The sequence below is a fragment of the Pan paniscus genome, chromosome 8, assembly GCF_029289425.2.
Source record: "Pan paniscus chromosome 8, NHGRI_mPanPan1-v2.0_pri, whole genome shotgun sequence".
Lineage (NCBI taxonomy): Eukaryota > Metazoa > Chordata > Mammalia > Primates > Hominidae > Pan > Pan paniscus.
Genome location: NC_073257.2, coordinates 75,559,946 through 75,579,769, shown reverse-complemented (window position 1 = coordinate 75,579,769; position 19,824 = coordinate 75,559,946). Strand labels below are relative to the sequence as shown.

Here is a 19,824-nt window from a genome sequence, read left to right as displayed (position 1 = left end):
CACCTCCCAGGTTCAAGCGATTCTCCTGCCTCAGCCTCCCAAGTAGCTGGGATTGCAGGCATGCGCCACCAAGCCTGACTGATTTTGTATTATTAGTAGACACAGGGTTTCTCCATGTTGGTTAGGCTGGTCTCGAACTCCCAACCTCAGGTGATCTGTCTGCCTCAGCCTCCCAAAGTGCTGGGATTACAGGCATGAGCCACTGAGCCCAGCCCACATTTTTTCTTTTATGGATTGTGCTTTTGATCTCATTTCTAAGAATTCTTTGCTTAATCCAAGGTCATGAATATTATATTTTCTTGGACAAAGTTTTACCTTATACGTGTAAGTCTGATTTATTTCAGTCTAATTTTTGTATATAGTATGGATTGAATTTATTTATTTTCTCCCTGCAGGCATTCAGTTATCGAAGTATCATTTGTTGAAGAGACTATCCATTCCCATTTGAATTGCCTTTGCACATTTTTTAAAAAAATTCAATTGTCAGTTCTGTTTGGATCTGTTTCTGGACTTTATTCTCTTATTCATCTGTGTGTCTAGTTTTTTTTGATGCCATATACCTTTATTGTAGCCTTTTTTTTTTTGGAGACGGAGTCTCACTCAGTCTCCCTGGCTGGAGTTCAGTGGTGCAGTCTCGGCTCACTATAACCTCTACCTCCCGGATTCAAGCGATTGTCCTTCATCAGCCTCCTGAGTAGCTGGGACTGCAGGTGCGCACACTACCAGTCCCTGCTAATTTTTTGTATTTTTAATGGAGACGAGGCTTTGCCATGTTGGCCAGACTGGTCTCGAACTCCTCTCGACCTCAGGTGATCTGCCTGCCTTGGCCTCTGAAAGTGCTGGGATTACAGGCATGAGCCACTGTGCGTGGCACCTTTACGATAGCTTTATATGCAGTCTTCAAACCAGGTAATGTGAACTGTGCAACTCTTTGTTCTTTTTCAAAATTATTTAGCAATTCTATTTCCTTTTCCCTCCCCCATGTAAATTTTAGAAGGTACACAAAATTTGTATATAAATTCCACATTTCTCCATTTATTCATCTACCAGTAGTTGAGTAGATGAAGAAAAATCTTGATGGTATTTTATTATGTATATATTCTACATTTTCTTCACCTATTCATCTGTTAATAGACAGGTTGATTCCATATCTTGGGTACTGTGAATAGTGCTGCAATAAAATGGGGGTGCAGGTATCCCTTTGATGTGCTGATATCTTTTCCTTGGATAAATACCCAGTAGTGAGATTGATGAACCATATGGTAGTTATATTTTTAGTGTTTTCAGAAGTCCCCATACTACTAATGACTGTACTAATTTATATTCCCGTCAACAGTATATGAGAGTTCCCTTTTCTCTACATCCTCACCAGCATCTGTTATTTTTTGTCTTTTTAATAATAGCCTTTCTCACTGGAGTAAGATCTCGTTGTGGTTAAGATATATACATTTCCCTGATGATTCATGTTGTTGAGCATTTTATTTTCTTTTTCACTTTTGAGACAGGATCTCACTCTGTTGCCCAGGCTGGAGTGCAGTGGTGCGATCACAGGTCACTTCAGCCTCATCAACTCAGGCTCAAGTGATTCTCCCACCTCAGTCTCCTGATTAGCTGGGACTACAGTTGTCCACCACCACATCCGGCTAATTTTTTGTATTTTTTGTAGAGACGGGGTTTCACCATGTTGCCCAGGCTGGCCTCAAACTCCTGGGCGCAGGTGATCTCCCTAACTTGGCCTCTGGAAGTGCTTGGATTACAGGCATGGGCCGCTGCTCCTGGACTCATTTTTTTTCATATACGGTGTTGGCTGTTTGTATGTTGTCTTTTGAGAAATGTCTGTTTATGTCCTTTGCTCACGTGTGTGTGTGTGTGTGTGTGTGTGTGTGTGTGTGTTTGTGTGTTTGTGTGTTTATGTGTTTATGTACTTTTTTGCCCACCCTTTTTTTTTTTTTTTTGGAGACGAAGTCTCGCTCTGTCACCAGGCTGGAGGGCAGTGGCGTGATCTCGGCTCACTGCAACCTCTGCCTCCCGTGTTCAAGCAGTTCTCTTGCTTCAGCCTCCCGAGTAGCTGGGATTACAGGTGCATGCCACCATGCCCAGCTAATTTTTGTATTTTTAGTAGAGATGGGGTTTCACCGTGTTGGCCAGAATGGTCTTGATTTCTTGACCTCATGATCCACCCACCTTGGCCTCCTAAAGTTCTGGGATTACAGGCATGAGCCACCGTGCCCGGCCTTTTGCCCACTTTTTAATGGGATTTTTTTTAAACTGTTGAGTTTCTCATATATTCTGAATTATTAGTCACTTGTGCGATGAGTAGCTTGCAAATACTTTCTTCCATTCAACAGGTTGTCTCTTCATTCTGTTGATTGTTTCCTTTGCCGTGCAGAACTGTGCAGTTTAATATAGTCGCATTTATCATTATTTATATCGCCTCTGGAGTTTCAGGTCTTAGCCATAAAATCTTTGCATAAATCTGTGTCCTAAAGTGTTCTCCCTTTGTTTTCTTCTAGTAGTTTTATAGTTTGGGTCTTATGTTTTAAGTTTTTAATCCATCCTGAGTTGAATTTTGTATACGGTGAGAGATAGGGGTCCAGTTTCATTTCATGTGGATATCCAGTTTTTCACATACCAGTTATCAAAATGGTTGTTTTTTCCATAATGTGTTGTGTGTTCTTGGAACCTTAGTGAAAAATCTGTTGGTTGTGAGACGGTGTTTGCAAAATTGTAACTGAGGAAATTGCGACAGTGAAAGAAATCAGTGGTTTTAAATACATGTTACACTGTTAGCAACTTTTACTTTTGGTTTAAAGCCTGGTTAGTACATGATTTTAATTTAACCAATACCATCCTATTTTGGCCACTGTAGGCTTGTAATATATTTTAAAGTCCGGTAGTGTAGTGTGATTCCTTCAGTTTTGTTCTTTTTGCTCAGGATTGCTTTGGCTCCTTAGGCTCTTTTTTACTTCCATAGGAATTTTAGGATTGTTTTCTCTATTTCTGTGAAAAATGATGTTGGTATTTTGATAAGGATTGCATTGAATCTTTGTATCGCTTCAGACAATATGATCATTTTAATGATGTTAATTCTTTTTTTGAGCATGGGATGTCTTTCTATTTGTGTCTTCAGTTTCATTCATCTGTTTTGTAGTTTTCATTGTAGGCATCTTTTCCCTTTTGGGGTACATTTATTCATGGATGTTTTTTCTTTAGGTATTATAAATGGAATTGCCTTCTTTTTTTTTTTTTTTTTTTTTTTGTTGTTGTTGTTGAGACGGAGTCTCACTCTGTTGCCCAGACTGGAGTGCAGTGGCGCAATCTTGGCTCACTGCAAGCTCTGCCTCCCGAGTTCACACCATTCTCCTGCCTCAGCCTCCCAAGTGGCTGGGACTACAGGCACCCGCCACCATGCCCAGCTAATTTTTTGTATTTTTAGTAGAGACGGGGTTTCACCGTGTTAGCCAGGATGGTTTCCATCTCCTGACCTCATGATCCACCCGCCTCGGCCTCCCAAAGTGCTGGGATTACAGGCATCAGCCACCACGCCTGGCCACCTTCTTGATATGTTTCTCAGCTATTGCATTATTGGTATATAGAAATGCTACTGATTTTTGCTTGTTGATTTTTTTATCTTGCAACTTTACTGAATTGATCAGTTCTATGAGGTTTTTGGTGGAATCTTTAGGTTTTCCTAGATACACAGTCACATTATTCTCAAAGAGGGACACATTGACTTCTTCTTTCCCAATTTGAATGCCTTTATTTCCTTATTTTGCCTCATTGCTCTGGCTAGGACTTGCAGTATTATGTTGGATAGGAGTGAAGAGAGTGGCGGCTTTTTTGTTTTGTTCCAGTTCTTAAAGGGAAGGTTGTCAGTTTTCCCCATTCAATATTATGCTAGCTGTTGTTTGTCACAAGTGACCTTTATTATGTTGAGGTATTTTTCTTCTGTGCTTATGAAGGGATGTTGAATTTTATCAAATACTTCTTCTGTGCCTATTAAGATGATTCATGACTGTCGATTTACATATGTTGAACCATCCTTGCATCCCTGGGAAAATTTTCACTTGATCTTGATGTTTTTGATGTGCTGTTGAATTTGGTTTTCTATTTTGATAAGAATTTTTGTATGTATGTTCATCAGAGATATTGGCCTGTAGTTTTATTTTGTTGTTGTTGTTGTAGCATTCTTGTCTGGTTTTGGTATTAGGGTAATATAATGCTGGCCTCTTAGAATAAATTAGGAAGAATTCCCTCCTCTTCAGTTTTTTGGACTAGTTTGAGGAGAAGTGGTGTTAGTTGTTTCAATGTTTGATAGAGTTCTGCAGTGGGGCCATCTGATCCTGAACTCTTCTTTTTTGGGAGATTTTTTACTACTAATTTTACCTCATTACTTGTTATTAGTTGGTTTAGATTTTCTATTTCTTCCTGATTCAATCTTGGTAGTTGTATGTGTCCAGGAATTTATCCATTTCTTAAAGGTTTTCCAGTTTGTTTTTGTATAGTTGTTCATAATGGTCTCTGATGATCTTTTGTATTTCTGTGGTATCAGTTGTAATTTCTCCTTTTTCATTTCTGATTTTGTTTATTTGGGTATCCTTTTTTGTTAATTCTCAACAAGCAGTTAATTGATTTTGTTTATCTCTTCAAAAAACAGTTTTTCATTTCATTGATCCTTTGTATTTTGTTAGTATCTGTTGCATTTGTTTCTTCTTGATCTTAATTGTTTCTTTCCTTCTGTTAATTTTGGGCTTGCCGTGTTCTATTCTGTTTTCATGGGATGTATGGTTTGACACTGTACTTGAAATTCTGTTACTTTTTGGATATAGGTATTTATTAATTACGAACTTCCATCTTAGCACTACTTTATTAAATATTCTCTAGATTTTGGTATGTTTTGAATTGATTTTTATTTATTGTAAAGCTACATTTGATTTCATCCTTAGTTTCTTTCTTGACCTAGTGGTCATTTAGGAGCATGTTGTTCACTTTCCATGTATTTTTACACTTCCCAAAGTTCCTCTTTGTTGATTTCTAGTTTTATTTCATTGTGGTCTGAGAGGTTTGATACAATTCTAATTTTTAAAAATTTGTTGAGACTCTATTTGTGTCCAAAAATATGGTCTATCTGGGAGAATCTTCCATTTGCTGGTGAGAAGAATATGTGTTCCTTAGCTGTGGGATGAAATGTTCTATAAATGTTTGTTAGGTCCATTTGGTCTAATGTGCAGTTTAAATCTAATGTTTCTTTGCTAATTTTCTGTCTGTTAGCATGCAGTGAGTTTTTGGGGAAAAAAAAAAGGAAAAAAAAAAGAAAAACAAAATTCTGTCTAGATGACTAGATGATCTCCCTAATGCTAAGAGTGGGTTGTCGGAAACCCCAATTATTATTGTACTCTTTCTCTCCATTTAGATCTTTTTTTTTTTTTTTTTTTTTTTTTTTGAGACAGGGTCTCACTTTGTCACCCAGGCTGGACTGTATTGGCACGATCTCAGCTCACTGTGACCTCTGCCTTCCAGGTTCAAGCGGTTCTCCTGCCTCAGCCTCCTGAGTAGCTGGGATTACAGGCATGTCACCAATTTTTGTATTTTTAGTAGAGATAGGGTTTCACCATGTTGGCCAGGCTTGTCTTGAACTCCTGACCTCAGGTGATCTGCCCACCTTGGCCTCCCAAAGTGCTGGGATTACAGATGTAAGCCAGCACACCTGGTCTCCATTGAGGTCTAATAATATTTGCTTTATACATCTGGGTCCTCTGCTGTTTGGTGCATATATGTTTAGAATTGTTATATTTTCTTGCTGAATCAATCTCTTTTATCGTTATATAATTACCTTGTCTCCTTTTACTGCTTTTGACTGTTTAATTGTAGCTACTTCTCCCCACTTTTGCTTTCTATTTGCATGGAATGTCTTTTGTATTCCTTTACTTTCAGTTTATATGTACCTTTATAGGGGAGATGAGTTTCTTATGGGCAGCATATAGTTGTGCCATTATTTTAAATCATTTCAACTAGTCTGACACTTTAATCTGTTTTATTATTAACATGTGAGGGCTTATTCCTGTTATTCTATTACTTAATTTCTGGTTGTTTTGTGTATTCATTGTTCCTTTCTCTCTTCTTGTTAACATTGTGTTTTGGTGGTTTTCTGTAGTGCTATCATTTGAGGCTTTTCTCTTCCTTGATTGTATTTGCTCTACCACTGGGGTTTATATTCTGCGTATTTTCATGATGATAGATACCATTCTTTATTTTCCCAGCATCAGACTCCTTTAAGCATTTCTTGTAGATTTGGTCTAGTGATGATGAATTTTCTTGCTTTTACTTGTTTGGGAAAGACTTTATTTCCCCATCATTTATGAAGGATAACATTGTTTGGTATAGTATATTCGGCTTTTTTTTTTTCTCCTTCAGCTTTTTGAACCTATTATCCCATTGTCTTCTGCCCTGTAAGGATTGTGCAGAGAAACTGCCGTTAGTCTGATTGGGGTTCATTAATAAGTGACTAGATAGTTATGTCTTGCTTTTTAAAGAATTCTCTGTCTTTGACTTAGTGACATTTTTACTATAAGGTGCTCTGGAAAAGATATTTTTGAATTATATACCTTTGTGGATCTTTGTGCTTTATCTGGGTATCTAAACTTTTTGCTAGCCTTGTGAAGTTTTCATCTATTATTTTGTTAAACAGGCTTTCTAGCCCTTCAAGTTTTCTTGTTGCCTCCTCAAACACAAAAAATTTGAAAATTTGGTAGCTTTATGATGTCCTATATGTGACGAGGATTTGCTCGTTCTTTAAGAAAATTTAAATTTTCTTTTTTCGGCCGGGCATAGTGGCTCACGCCTGTAATCCCAGCACTTTGGGAGGCTGAGACAGGCAGATCACAAGGTCAGGAGATCAAGACCATCCTGGCTAACACGGTGAAACCCCGTCTCTACTAAAAATACAAAAAATTAGCCGGGCATGGTGGTGGGCACCTGTAGTCCCAGCTACTCCGGAGGCTGAGGCAGGAGAATGGCAGGAACCCAGGAGGTGGAGCTGGCAGTGAGCTGAGATCGCGCCACTGCACTGTAGCCTGGGCGACAGAGCGAGACTCCGTCTCAAAAAAAAAATAAAAATAAATAAATAAAAATTTTATTTTTCTTTTTTCTTCTGACTGGGTTATTTCAAAAGGTCTGTCAAGTTCTGAGATTTTTTTCTTCTATTTGATCTAGTCTGTTGAAGGTTTGAATGTATTTTGTTTGATTTGATGAATACATCAGGTCCCGAATTTGTTTCATCCTTTTTTATGCTGTCTCTTTGGTGAATTTTTCATTCATATCCTCAATTGTTTTTCTTTTCTTTGTATTATTTTCTTTGTATCTCAGTGTAACAGAATACTTTAGTATCAATATTTTCAATTCCAAGATTTTATAAATTTCTTTTTGATTGGAATCTGTTGTTGGAGAATTACTGTGTTCCTTTGAATTTATTATCATGGATTCACATTTTCTTAGTTTTTCTTGTTTCTTTTATTTCTACATTGATATCTATGCATCAGGTATTGACAGTCACTTCTTCCAATAGTTTGAATTTCCTTTCATAGGGGAGGAATTTTTCCTAGAGATGTATCTGTGGTGTTGGTTGGGTAGGGCACTTTTGCTTTGATTCTGGATATATGCAGTGGTGTAGACTCCATGTGATTTTTTTTAGGCATTAAACAGGGTCAGTGTTGTCTGTGATTTCTTCTTTGGTTTAGTGGGTGGTTCTTAATGGAAGCTGTGGTGACATTTTATTAGGGAATGGGTTGCCACATGGGCCACTTTGGGCTCCTTTGGTGGTAGTCAGAAGATCATGTCTGTTTTGGGGCTTCAGTGTGGCGTATGCTGCCACCAGAGTTAGTGGGTCTGTGCAGGTCGATTCTTGGGCTTCCAGGCAGCTTGCTTGGGTGCCAGGAATGGCAGTAGTGGGGTGAATGAGTGGGCAGGTTACTGGGCCCTGGGCGGTAGGCGTGGCATAGTTGATGTCAGTAGCAGTGGCAAGACAACACCCTGGAACCCAAGCATTTCACTTTGGTGTTGGCAGTGGTTGTGACAGGCTGACTAAATCAGTCTCCAGGCCTGCTGCAGGTGCCCACATGTGGGTGGGTGTCAGCTTTGGTGATAGTGATCAGTTGAATGGACCCTGGCCCCTGGAAAAAGTGCTCAGGTACCAATGGTGGTAGACTAAGCAAGGTAATCTCCAGACCCTGAGCAATGTGCTTACATACTGGAGGGGGCTGAGCTTGGATGAGCAGACCCATCCTCAGGTTCCCTGAGTGTTTGTGCAGGCACTGGCTGTGGTCAACAGGGGTGGCATGATCCCCAGACTACCAGTGGAATGGTCAGGTGAGGGCTCCAGCCATCATGTTGCAGCCCTGCTACTGGGGAAGGTGGGTTGCTTCCTGTTGGAGCAGCTGTAGGCAGGCAACTGGTAACTGGGCAGGTGCACTTTGCTAGGGTGTTGACCTTGGCAGCAGTAGCCCACAGTACAGATGCTGGGGTCTGTGAAGTTTGTATTTAGGGCATATGAAAATGCCTAGTTACCCCACTGCTAGGGAGGGTGGGGTCCGGCTAGTACCTTGTGTTTTCCTTCAGGGCTGTTGATTTGGGAGATAACTTATTCTTTTTGGGGGGGGGGTGTGTGTGTCTGTGTATGTGTGTATGTTTCACATTTTTTAGGGTTAGCCTGCATCCAAAGAGAGTTTATTCTTTACAATAGTGAATCTTTTCATTTGTGAACACAATGTATCTATTTAAGACTTAAGTTTCCATGTTTGGTGTATTGTAGTTTTCACCATATGTGCTCTGAACATTTTTGTTATATTTCTTCTTCATTTTTTTCTGCTTTTTATTGTCTTAAAATACTGTTCAAATCAGGATCTGGAGTATCCTGGGTTATACAAACCTATATATAAGTAAATATACATTTTTTATCGTAGTTTGCTTTATTGCACTTAGCAGATGCTGAATGTTTTTAAATAAATTTGAGGTTTTACGATAGGTGAAATGACATGCACCTGTAATCCCAGTTACTCAGGAGGTTGAGGTGAGAGGATTGCTTGAGGCCAGGAGTTTGAGACCAGCCTGAACAATATAGCAAGACCCCATGTCTAAAATAAATTTAAAAAGGAAACATTAGCCGGGTCATGGTAACATGCACCTGTAGTCCCAGATGCTTGGGAGGCCATGGTGGGAGGATTGCTTGAGCCTAGGAGTTGGAGGCTACAGGGAGCTGTGATCTTACCACTATACTCCAGCCTGGGTGATAGAGCAAGACCCTATCTCTTAAAAAAAAGCAAAAAAAAAAAAAAAAAAAAAAAAAAAAGGCGGGGGCAGGGAAGGCATGGGATTTGTGACAACTTTGCATCTATTAAGTCTGTCGGTTTCATTTTTCCATCTGCATGTGGAAAAATATTTTCATGGGTCTGTTACATTTCAATTATCATGATATTTCAAACTTTTATTATTATTACTATTACATCTCTTATGGTGATGTGTCATCAGTGATGTTTGATGTTAGCATTGTAATTGTTTTGGGCACCAGAAGCCACACCCGTATAAGAAGGCAAACTTAATCCAGAACACTATGTGTGTTCTGACTGCTCCACTAACCAGCCATTCCCCTGTCTCTTTCCCTCTTCTTGAACCTCCGGACCTCCCTATTCCTTGAGATACAATAATATTGAAATTAATCCAATTAATAATCCTATAGTTTCCTGTATGTTTTCAAGTGAAAGGAATAGTCACACATCTCTAACTTGAAATCAGAAAGCTAGCTTAGCGAGGAAGGCATGTCAAAGCCAAGACAGAGCACAAAGCTAGGCCTGTAGCACCACACAGTTAGACAAGTTGTTATTGCCAAGGAACAGCTTTTGAAGGAAATTAAAAGTGCTACTCCAGTAAACACAGGGATGATAAGAAAGTGAAACGTTGTTATTGCTGATATGGAGAAGCCTTATGGACAGGCCGACTCTCTTGTTAGGGACTACAGTAACTGGTGACCTTTTGTTGAAGTCATTGCTCATTGACCATTCCATAAATCCTAGGGCCCCTAAGAATTATTTTAAATCTACTTTGCAGGTGCTCTGTAAATGGAACAACAAAGCCTGGATGACAACACATCTGTTTATAGTAGGTTTTTCTAAATATTTTAAGCCCACTGTTGAGATGTACTACTCAGAGAAAAAGATTCCTTTCAAAGCATTACTTCTCATTGACAGTGCATCTGGTCACCCAAGAGCTCTCAAGGAGATTAATATTTTCATGCCTGCTAGTACAATTTTCATTCTGCAGCCCATAGATCAAGGAATAATTTTGATTTTCAAGTCTTATTATTTAAGAAATACATTTTGTAAAGCTACAGCTGCCAGAGATAGTGATTCCTCTGATGGATCTGAGCAAAGTAAACTGAAAACCTTTTGTAAAGGATTCAGTATTCTAGATGCCATTAAGAACATTCATGATTCATGGGAGGAGGTCATAATATCAACATTGAGGTGTTTAAGACTTTCAAGGGGGAAGTCATTGCAGATGTGGTAGATATATCAAGAGATTTGTAATCAAAACTAGAGCTTGAAGATGTGAGAGAACTGCTGTAATCTCATGGTTGAACTTGAATGGATGAGGCATTGTTTCTTATGGATGGGCAAAGAACATGGTTTTTTGAAATAGAACTGACTACTACTTAACCTTTGGTGATAATGCAACCTTAGCTTGTGAGAGGATTGACTTCAGTTTCAAAAGAGGTTCAGCTGTGGGTAAAGTGGCCAACAATATTGCATGCCCTAGGGAAATCTTTGATGAAAGGAAGAATTAATAGATGTGACAAACTTTTGTTGTCTTATTTTAAGAAATTGTCACAAACACCCCACCTTGAGCTACCACCAGAGCAGTCAGCAGCCAAAAACGTTGAGGCAAGGCACTTTATCGGCAAAAAGATACTACAACTCTCTGAAAGCTCAGATGATTGTTACCGTTTTTTGGCAGTAAGAACATTTTTAAGTTAAAGTGTGTACATTGTTTTTGATTTTTATTTTTTGAGACTGGGTCTTGCTCTGTCATGTAGGCTGCAGTGCAGTGGTGTGATCATGGCTCATTGCAGCCTCAACCTCCCTGGCTGAAGCAACCCTCCCATTTTAGCCTCCCGAGTCTCTGGGACCATAGGCACATGCCACCATGCCTGGCTAATTTTTTTCATTTTTTGTAGAGACAAGGTCTTACTGTGTTGCCTAAGCTGGTCTTGAACTCCTGAGTTTAAGTGATCCTCCCACCTCTGTCTCCCAAAGTGGTGGGATTACAGGCAAGGAGGTACCCTTAACGATGGGTTTTATTAGAAATAGCCAGCTGTTTTGTTGGCTTCTTCCTTGACTTGGATTTCTTCCTTGACTTGGTACGGATAGTTAACTAGAAACAGATGTTAACTCCTTGACCAGTGCATTTCTCTTTCCTCATTCTAATAGATAAGCTTTAATGAATATCTTTAGTGGATATTCTAATAGATAAGCTTTTTTTTTTTTTTTTTTTAAAGAAGCTTCCTAGTGGGCAGTAGTATAAACACCACCAAATCAAACTTAACCTTTTACCAGGTTGCTTTTATTTTTTAAAGACCATGATTGAGTCTAAGAGTCAGGAGATTTTTAATGTTAATTAAAAACTTTATATGTATGCAGCACTGTAGTGAGCACTAAAAATAAATGAAAGAACAGTTCTACCTTAAGTGAGTTTACATGCATAATTTAAAGATACTTTTATTACACTTAAAAATATAGGACGGTATTTGCTTATATACTAATACAGTGTAAGCTGTAAAAAAAGTAATTGCAGTAGAAATTCAAAGCTAAGTTGGAGTTGAAGTTGGGGGATGTAAACATCATGGAAGAACTTGAGCTAGGCCAAAAGAGCAACCATGATTCAAATAAGTGGAAATGGAAACTCTTCAGGTGTAAGGGAGCAGAAGATGGGTAGCAGAATTAGGATAAAAATATAAGTGATGAGAAGACTGCTTCCAGTGCAAAAGAATGAAAGTAGGGGAGCGAAGGGTTGAATGATTGAATGTCCTATGAGCATAGAGTCAGCTTCAGTTTTCCAAATTATAACATCCTTGTCTTGTTCCCATCTTAAAGGAAATGCTTTTGATTTTTTACTGTTGTGTATGATGTTAGCAGTGGGTTTTTCATATAGACCTTTTTATATTTAGATATTTTTATCCTGTTCCTAGTTTGTTGCATGTTTTTAATCATGAAAAGCCATGGAATTTGGTCAGATGCTTTTTCTGCATCATTAAAGATGATTTTTTTCCTTTATTCTGTTAATGTGGTATATTACATTAATTGAACGTCATATGTTGAGCCATCTTTGTACCATTGACTACCTTTGTAAGTAATGTTTTATTAGCATAAAGTCAAGCTCAATTGTTTACATATTGTCTGTGGTTGTCTCTGTCTGTGACAGAGACAGAAGGAAACAATTATGAAAGAAACCATCTGGTTTGCAAAATATGAAGTATTTGCTATTTACTCTCTTCTGTGTGTGTGTGACGGAGTTTTGCTCTTATCACCCAGGCTGGTGTGCAGTGGCCTGATCTTGGCTCACTGCAACCTCCGCCTCCTGGATTCAAGCCATTCTCCTGCCTCAGCCTCCTGAGTAGCTGGGACTACAGGCACCCGCCACCACACCCAGCTAATTTTTGTATTTTTGGTAGAGATGGTGTTTCACTCTGTGGCCAGGATGGTCTCGAACTCCTGACCTCAGGTGATCCACCCGCCTTAGCTTCCCAAAGTGCTGGAATTACAGGCATGAGCCATCGCGTATGGCTACTATTTACTCTTTAAAAACATTTTCTAACCTCTCCTTCTAGAGTCATCAGTACAGACATCATTATTTAGTGTACATTTAGAAGATAATGGGCTAATCTTTACTGATCAACACTCTGTAAATTGCTTTACTCGATATAGTTATGGTTTATCTCCCTGTCATAAGTAAGGGGTATAATCTGATTAAGGGAAGTTAAATGATGGTTTTATGAAAAATGTTAAGTTAAAGAATGAATTTGTTAATGTCCTTTCTAATTCAAGTTCATGGCTTATATTTTGAAATATTGTTATACTCATTAACCAATCTCTTTTCTTCTCCCCCCTTCACCCATCCTAGTCCCTGATAACCATCATTCTACCCTCTACCTCCATGAGATCCACTTTTTGTTTGTTTTTTAAATAGAGTCTCATTCTGTCACCTGGGCTGCAGTGCAGTGGTGCGATCATAGTTCACTGTAGCTATCATAGCTCACTGTAGCCTCAAATTCCTGGGCTCAAGCGATCCTCCTGTCTTAGCTTCCTGAGTAGCTGGGACTAAAGGCATGTGCCACCATGTCCAGCTAAGTTTTTTACTTTTCTCTTTTGTGAGAGTCAGAGTCTCACTATGTTGCCAAGGCTGATCTTGAAGTCCTGGGCTCAAGTGATCCTCCCATCTCCTCCTCCCAAAGTGCCGGCATTACAGGCATGAGCCACCATGCTGGGTCAAGATCCATGTTTTTGACTCCCACATATGAGTGTGAACATGTGATATCTGTCTTTTGTACCTGGCTTATTTCATATAACATAATCACCTCCAGTTCTATTCATACTGCTGCAAAAGACAAGATTTCATTCTTTTTTATGGCCTAATTGTATTCTATTGTGTATATATACCACATTTTCTTTACCCATTCATATGTTGATAGATACTTAGGTTGATTCCATTATCGTGGCTCTTAGGAATAGTGTTGCAATAAACACTGATGTGCAGCTGTCTCTTCAATATACGTTCCTTTCTTTTGGACATTTACCCAGCAGTGGGATTACCAGATCCTATGATAGATCTACTTATAGTGTTTTGAGGAACCTCCATACTGTTTTCCATACTGGAGGTACTAATTTACATTCCCACCAACAGTGTACTAGAGTTCCCCTTTCTGCTTCCTACAATTAGATAGAAGGAGTAAGTGCTAGTGTTCGATAGCACAGTATGGTAACCATAGTTAGCAATAATTTATTGTATTTTTCAAAATAGCTAGAAGAGGATTTGAAATGTTTCTAACACAAATGATAAATATTTGAGGTGATGGATATTCTAATTACCCTGATTTGATCATTACACATTGTGTGCATGTATCACGATATCATATGTACCCCATAAATATGTACAATTATTATGCATTAGTAAAAAAAGATATACCACTCTTCTATTTTGCTAATTGAATTTTGTGTTTTTGTTTTCATAGGTGTATGTGGAATTTGATGATCTTGAATGGGATAAACGAGAGTGGGTTAAAGTTTATGAAGATTTTTCAACTTTCTTGGTGGAATACCACTTAATCTGGGCCAAAAGGAATGACCCTAGCCAGACTCAGGGATCAAAGAGCAAACAGATTCAGTGGCCTGCATTGGTAAGATCTATTCCTGTTTCATTAAGCATTTTCATTTGTTCGTTTAAAACAAAGAACAACAACAACAAAACAAAGGCCAGGTTTGGTGACTGACACCTGTAAAACTAGCACTTTGAGAGGCTGAAGCATGACGATTGCTTGAAGCCAGGAGTTGGAGATCAGCCTGGGCAAAAAAGCGAGACCCCCATCTCTACCAAAAAAAAAAAAAAAAAAAAAAAAAAAAGCTGGATGTGGTGGCACACACCTGTGGTCCCAGCTACTTGGAAGGGTGAGGTGGGAGGATCACATGAGCCCAAGAATCCAAGTCAATGTGAGTTACTGTCACACCGCTGCACTCCAGCTTGAATAACAGAGTGAGACCCCATCTCTTAACAAAAAAAAAAAAAAAAAGAATAAATGAAAATTTAAGACTAAGAATTAAATAGAAGTTTAGATTCATCTTACTGATTTATAAATTAATATTTTTGAAGAGTCTCTGATGAATCTGGCAGAGATTTTAAAACACTGCCTTCATTTTGTTAAAACAACTTTAGGTGTCTCTTTGTTAGTATTCTGTCAGCGTATGTAGTTAATGAATAAGTTTATTCTATCAAATTAAAATATAAATTGGATTAAAGGGACCTGAGAGATAGTTGACTGTATGCCACGTGGAACAACTTTGCTGAATGAAACTTTGTTAAGTGGGAGATGGAACATACTTTGTATTAAAACATTTAATAACGAGTAATTCTTCTTGGTTTGTTAATCAGTAAATCATTGTGGGTGATAGATGTTTAATGTGTAATTATTCAGGTAATGGATTAAATTACTTCTTATCAGGACATGTTTCATTTAAGAAAATATAATAAGTTTCAGTAAATTCTCTGGTACTTTGAAGAGTTTTATTTAAGAAAAGAAACAGGAAGTAAACAAGGTCATTAAATTGTATTAGGAAAAGAGCCACATTCATTTAAGTATTGTTATCGCTGTTTTCTGGCAGAACATCTAGCATATAACAAATTTGCAATATTTGTAAAGTTTTCTTCTTATGTTACTATCAAAGAAATACTTTAAAAGCTGCTGAAACATTATTGCAGGTATTTGATATAACTAATGAGTTAGGGTAGTTCCTTTCAATTTTTAAAGTCTGCAAATTAACTAATTACAAGGATAGCTTCTGCTTGCTAATAATTTTAATGCATATAAATTTTCTATTTTAGTTAATCCTGATGCCTTTCTGTATAGAATAGAAATTTAATAGATGTTTATTTGATTATTCTTTTTTAAGAAGTCAGTGGAGATATGAATAAAAAGACAGGATAGGAAGGGAGGGAAGAGAGTGAATGGAATCAGTGGCATTTTTAAAAACAAAATATAATATTGAAAGATGAAAATAATATCTGTCTGTGACCTGCAGTTTCAATAGGAAATTTTGCATAGCAAATTAAAGAAGATAATTTTATCCATAGTAGGTTTTAAAAAATATTTAATGAGTATGTTGAATTGTTCATATAAAAAGTTTAAACCATTTTAAACTTTTATAGACCTTAACCCAAAAGCATGATTTTAATTTTATAGACCTTAACCCAAAAACTGGATACAATTTGTGAGAAATTATGAATAATTAGACGTATAGGTGAATTTTATATGAGAATTCTCAAAAGCACGAAGCAGTAGCATCAATAATATGAAAAACTATACATCAGTATCAGAGTTAAAAAATTAATAAAGCTTTAGAAAAATCTTTGCCTTTTTGTTTTTTTGAGATGGAGTCTCACTCTGTTGCCCAGGCTGGAGTGCAGTGGCATGATCTCGACTCACTGCAAGCTCTGCCTCCTGGGTTCACGCAGTTCTCCTGCCTCAGCCTCCGGAGTAGCTGGGACTACAGGCGCCTACCACCACGCCCGGTTAATTTTTTTGTATTTTCAGTAGAGACTGGGTTTCACCATGTTAGCCAGGATGGTCTCGATCTCCTGACCTCGTGATCCACCCGCCTCGGCCCCCCAAAGTGCTGGGATTACAGGTCTGAGCCACCGTGCCCAGCCAAATTTTGCCCTTTCTTAAAGGCAATTAAGATTGAGATGAATTTCTGTTGTATTCATAAAATACTGATTTTAGAGAGAATTTTTATTGGAAAATACTGTTTAATGATAATTTTGTCATAATTTTACAAAGTTGTTTCTGTTGAAAACCTCTTAGCTTTGAAATTAGGCCTACTTAAACAATCACCAACCTTTTCTTTTTAACTTTATCATACACAAAAGAAAAAGTGATGAAAAATTTGAAAAACACTGTGGTATGAAAGTAATAGAAGATTATCTTTTTAGTCCTATTACTAAGAGATAACTCATATATATTATATATATACTAATATATATAATTTTTGATATATTTTCTTATGAAACATATTGCTCTGGTTCCTTTTTTTTTTTGCCATACTATTTATTTTATTTTATTTATTTAGACAAGATCTCACTTTTCCACACAGGCTGGAGTGCAGTGGTGTGATCACAGCTCACTGCAGCCTTGAACTCCTGGGCTCAAAAAAGATCCTCCCACCTTGGCCTCCCCAGTAGCTAGGACTACAGATGTGTGCCACTATGCCTAGCTAAATTTTTTTTTTTTTTGAGACAGAGTCTTGCTCTGTCGCCCAGGCTGGAGTGCAGTGGTGCAATCTCGTCTCACTGCAACCTCTGCCTCCCGGGTTCAAGCAATTCTCCTGCCTCAGCCTCTCGAGTAGCTGGGGCTACAGGTGCCTGCCATCATGCCCGGCTAATTTTCATATTTTTAGTAGAGACAGGGTTTTTCAACATATTGGCCAGGCAGGTCTTGAACTCATGACCTTGTGATCTGCCTGCCTCAGCCTCCCAAAGTGCTGGGATTACAGGCATGAGTCACTATGCCTGGCCCTCTGCTAAATTTTTTAATAAAAATTTTTAATTGTGGTAAAATGTACTTAACATAAAATTTGCCATTTTAACTGTTTTTGAGTACACGGGTCATTGGTAGTAAGTACATTCGTGTTGTGTGTTACCACTATTGTCATCCAAACACAGAACATTTTCTGTCTTGCAAAACTGAAACTGTACTCATTAAAGAGCAGTTCCTTATTCCCCCATCTTCCTGGCCCACCATTCTACTTTCGGTCTCTGAGTGTCTCATATGAATGTAATTATACAGTATTTGTCCTTTTGTAACGGGCTCATTTCACTGACAATGTCTTCAGGGTTCATGCATGTTAAACCATGTGTCACAATTTTCTTCCTTTTTATTGCAAAATAACATTCCATTGTGTTTATACACCACGTTCTTTTCATCCATTTGCCCATTAATGGACAGTTGTGTCACTTCCAGCTTTTGGCTATAGGGAATAATACTGGTATGAACATGGCTGTATAAATATCTGCCCAAGCCTCTGTGTTCAACTATTTGGGTATATACCCAGGAGTAGAATTGCTGGATCAGATGGTAATTGCATTTTTAATTTTTTGAGGCACTTTCATACTGTTTTCCAAGTGGCTGCACCATTTTTCATTTCCACCAGCGTTGTGTAAGGGTTCCAGTTTCTTTACATCCTCACCAACATTTACTTTCATTTTTTTTTTGGTATTTACTTTCTCAGTAGGTGTGAAATGGCATGTCATTGTGGTTTTGTTTTATATTTTTCTAATGCTTAATGTGATGTTGAGCATCTTTTCATGTGCTTCTTGGCCATTTGTATGTCTTTTGAGAAATATCTATTCATAAAGTTCTTTGCCTGTTTTTGAATTGGATCATTTGTTTTTTTTTTGGTGTTAAGTTTTAGGATTTCTCTATGTATTCTTGATATTAATCCCCTTTTAGATACATGATTTGGTAACATTTTCTTTCATTTTACAGGTTGCCTTGTTACTGTGTTAGCAGTGGCCTGTGCTGCACAAAAGTTTTAAATTTTGATGAAGCCCAACTTGTCTGTTTCCGTTTGTTGCTTATGCCTTTGTTGTTGTATTAAAAAAAAAATTGCCAAATCTATGTCATGAAGCTTTTCCCCTTATGTTTTCTTCTAAAAGTTGTATAGTTTTAGATCACAAATTTTGGTGAATTAATTGATTTTAAGTTTGGAATATCATGTAAGGGTCCAGCTTTTTTTTACGTGTAGATGTCCACTTTTTCCAGCACCATTTGTTGGAAAGACTGCCTTTGCCCCAGTGAATGGTCTTGACACTGTTACAGAAAATATTTTGACTGTATATGCAAGGGTTTGTTTCTGGGCTTTCTATTCCATTCCATTGGTCTATATGTTTGTTCTTATGCTGATACCAGCTCACTGTTTTGATTACTGTTGCTTTGTGTAGTACATTGTGAAATCAGGAAATGTTTTTCCGTCAACTTTCTTCTTTTTCAGGATAGTTTTGGTTATTCAGGGTCCCTTGAGATTCTGTATGAATTTCAGGAGAGATTTTTCTTTTTCTCCAGAAAAAGGTCACTTGGATTTTGATAGGGATTGAATTGAATCTGTAGATGGATCTGGGTGGTAGACATCTTAATATTAAGGGCTGGGTGCTGTGGCTTACACCTATAATCCCAGCTCTTTGGGAGGCTAAGGCGAGAGGATTGCTTGAGGCCAGGAGCTCAACACCAGGCTGAACAATGCAGCGAGACCCCTTCTCTGCAAAAAAAATAAAATAAAATAAGCCAAGTGTGGTGGCTCACGCCTATAGTCTCAGCTACTTGAGAGGCTAAGTCTGAAGGATTGCATAAGCCCAGGAGTTCATGGCTGCAGTGAGCCATGATTGTGTCATTGCACTCAAGCCTGGGTGACAGAGTGAGACCCTGTCTCTAAAACTACACACACACACACACACACACACACACACACGTGTAAATATTAAGTCTTCTAGTCTTTGAACAGGGGTGTCTTTTTACTTATGTTTAATTTTGCTCAGTTATGTTTTGTAGTTTTGTTTATTTCATCTTCTAGGTAATTTATTCTTTTTTGATGCTCTTGCAAATGGAATTATTTGTTAATTTCATTTTCAAATTATTCATTATTGTTATATAGAAACTAGTCAGCGTGAGCCTGTAGTCCTAGCTACTTGGGAAGCTGAGGTGGGAGGATCCCTTGAGCCCAGAAATTCAAGGCTGCAGTGAGCTGTGATTGCACCAGGGCACTCCAGCCTGGGTGACAAACCAAGACCTTGCCTCAAAAAGAAAAAAAAAAGCCAATTTTTATGTGTTGATTTCATATCCTGTTGCTTAGGTAATATCCTAGTCAATGGTGAAAGACTGAAAGCTTTTCCTCTAAGATCAAGAATAAGACAAGGGATCCCTGCTTTTGCCATGTCCACTCAACGTAGTATTTGAAGTTATAGTCCAGAAATTGGACCAGAAAAAGACAAATAGCATTTAAATTGGAAAGAAAGAAG

The 19,824-nt window shown here is 38.0% G+C and overlaps 1 protein-coding gene across 7 annotated transcripts in view; it reads left to right on the top strand.

The window, feature by feature from the left end:
- The window catches only part of JMJD1C (jumonji domain containing 1C), a 357,142-nt gene that overhangs the window by 129,632 nt on the left and 207,686 nt on the right, over positions 1-19,824 (top strand). For all 7 annotated transcript variants that reach the window (XM_034930652.3, XM_063607433.1, XM_063607434.1 and 4 more), the window contains one exon: positions 14,276-14,440. Coding sequence is in view for 2 of the 7 variants with exons in the window: in XM_063607431.1 (XP_063463501.1) it covers positions 14,276-14,440 (165 nt within the window). In the remaining 5 variants the exon portion in view is untranslated. The remainder of the gene's footprint in view (positions 1-14,275; positions 14,441-19,824) is intronic.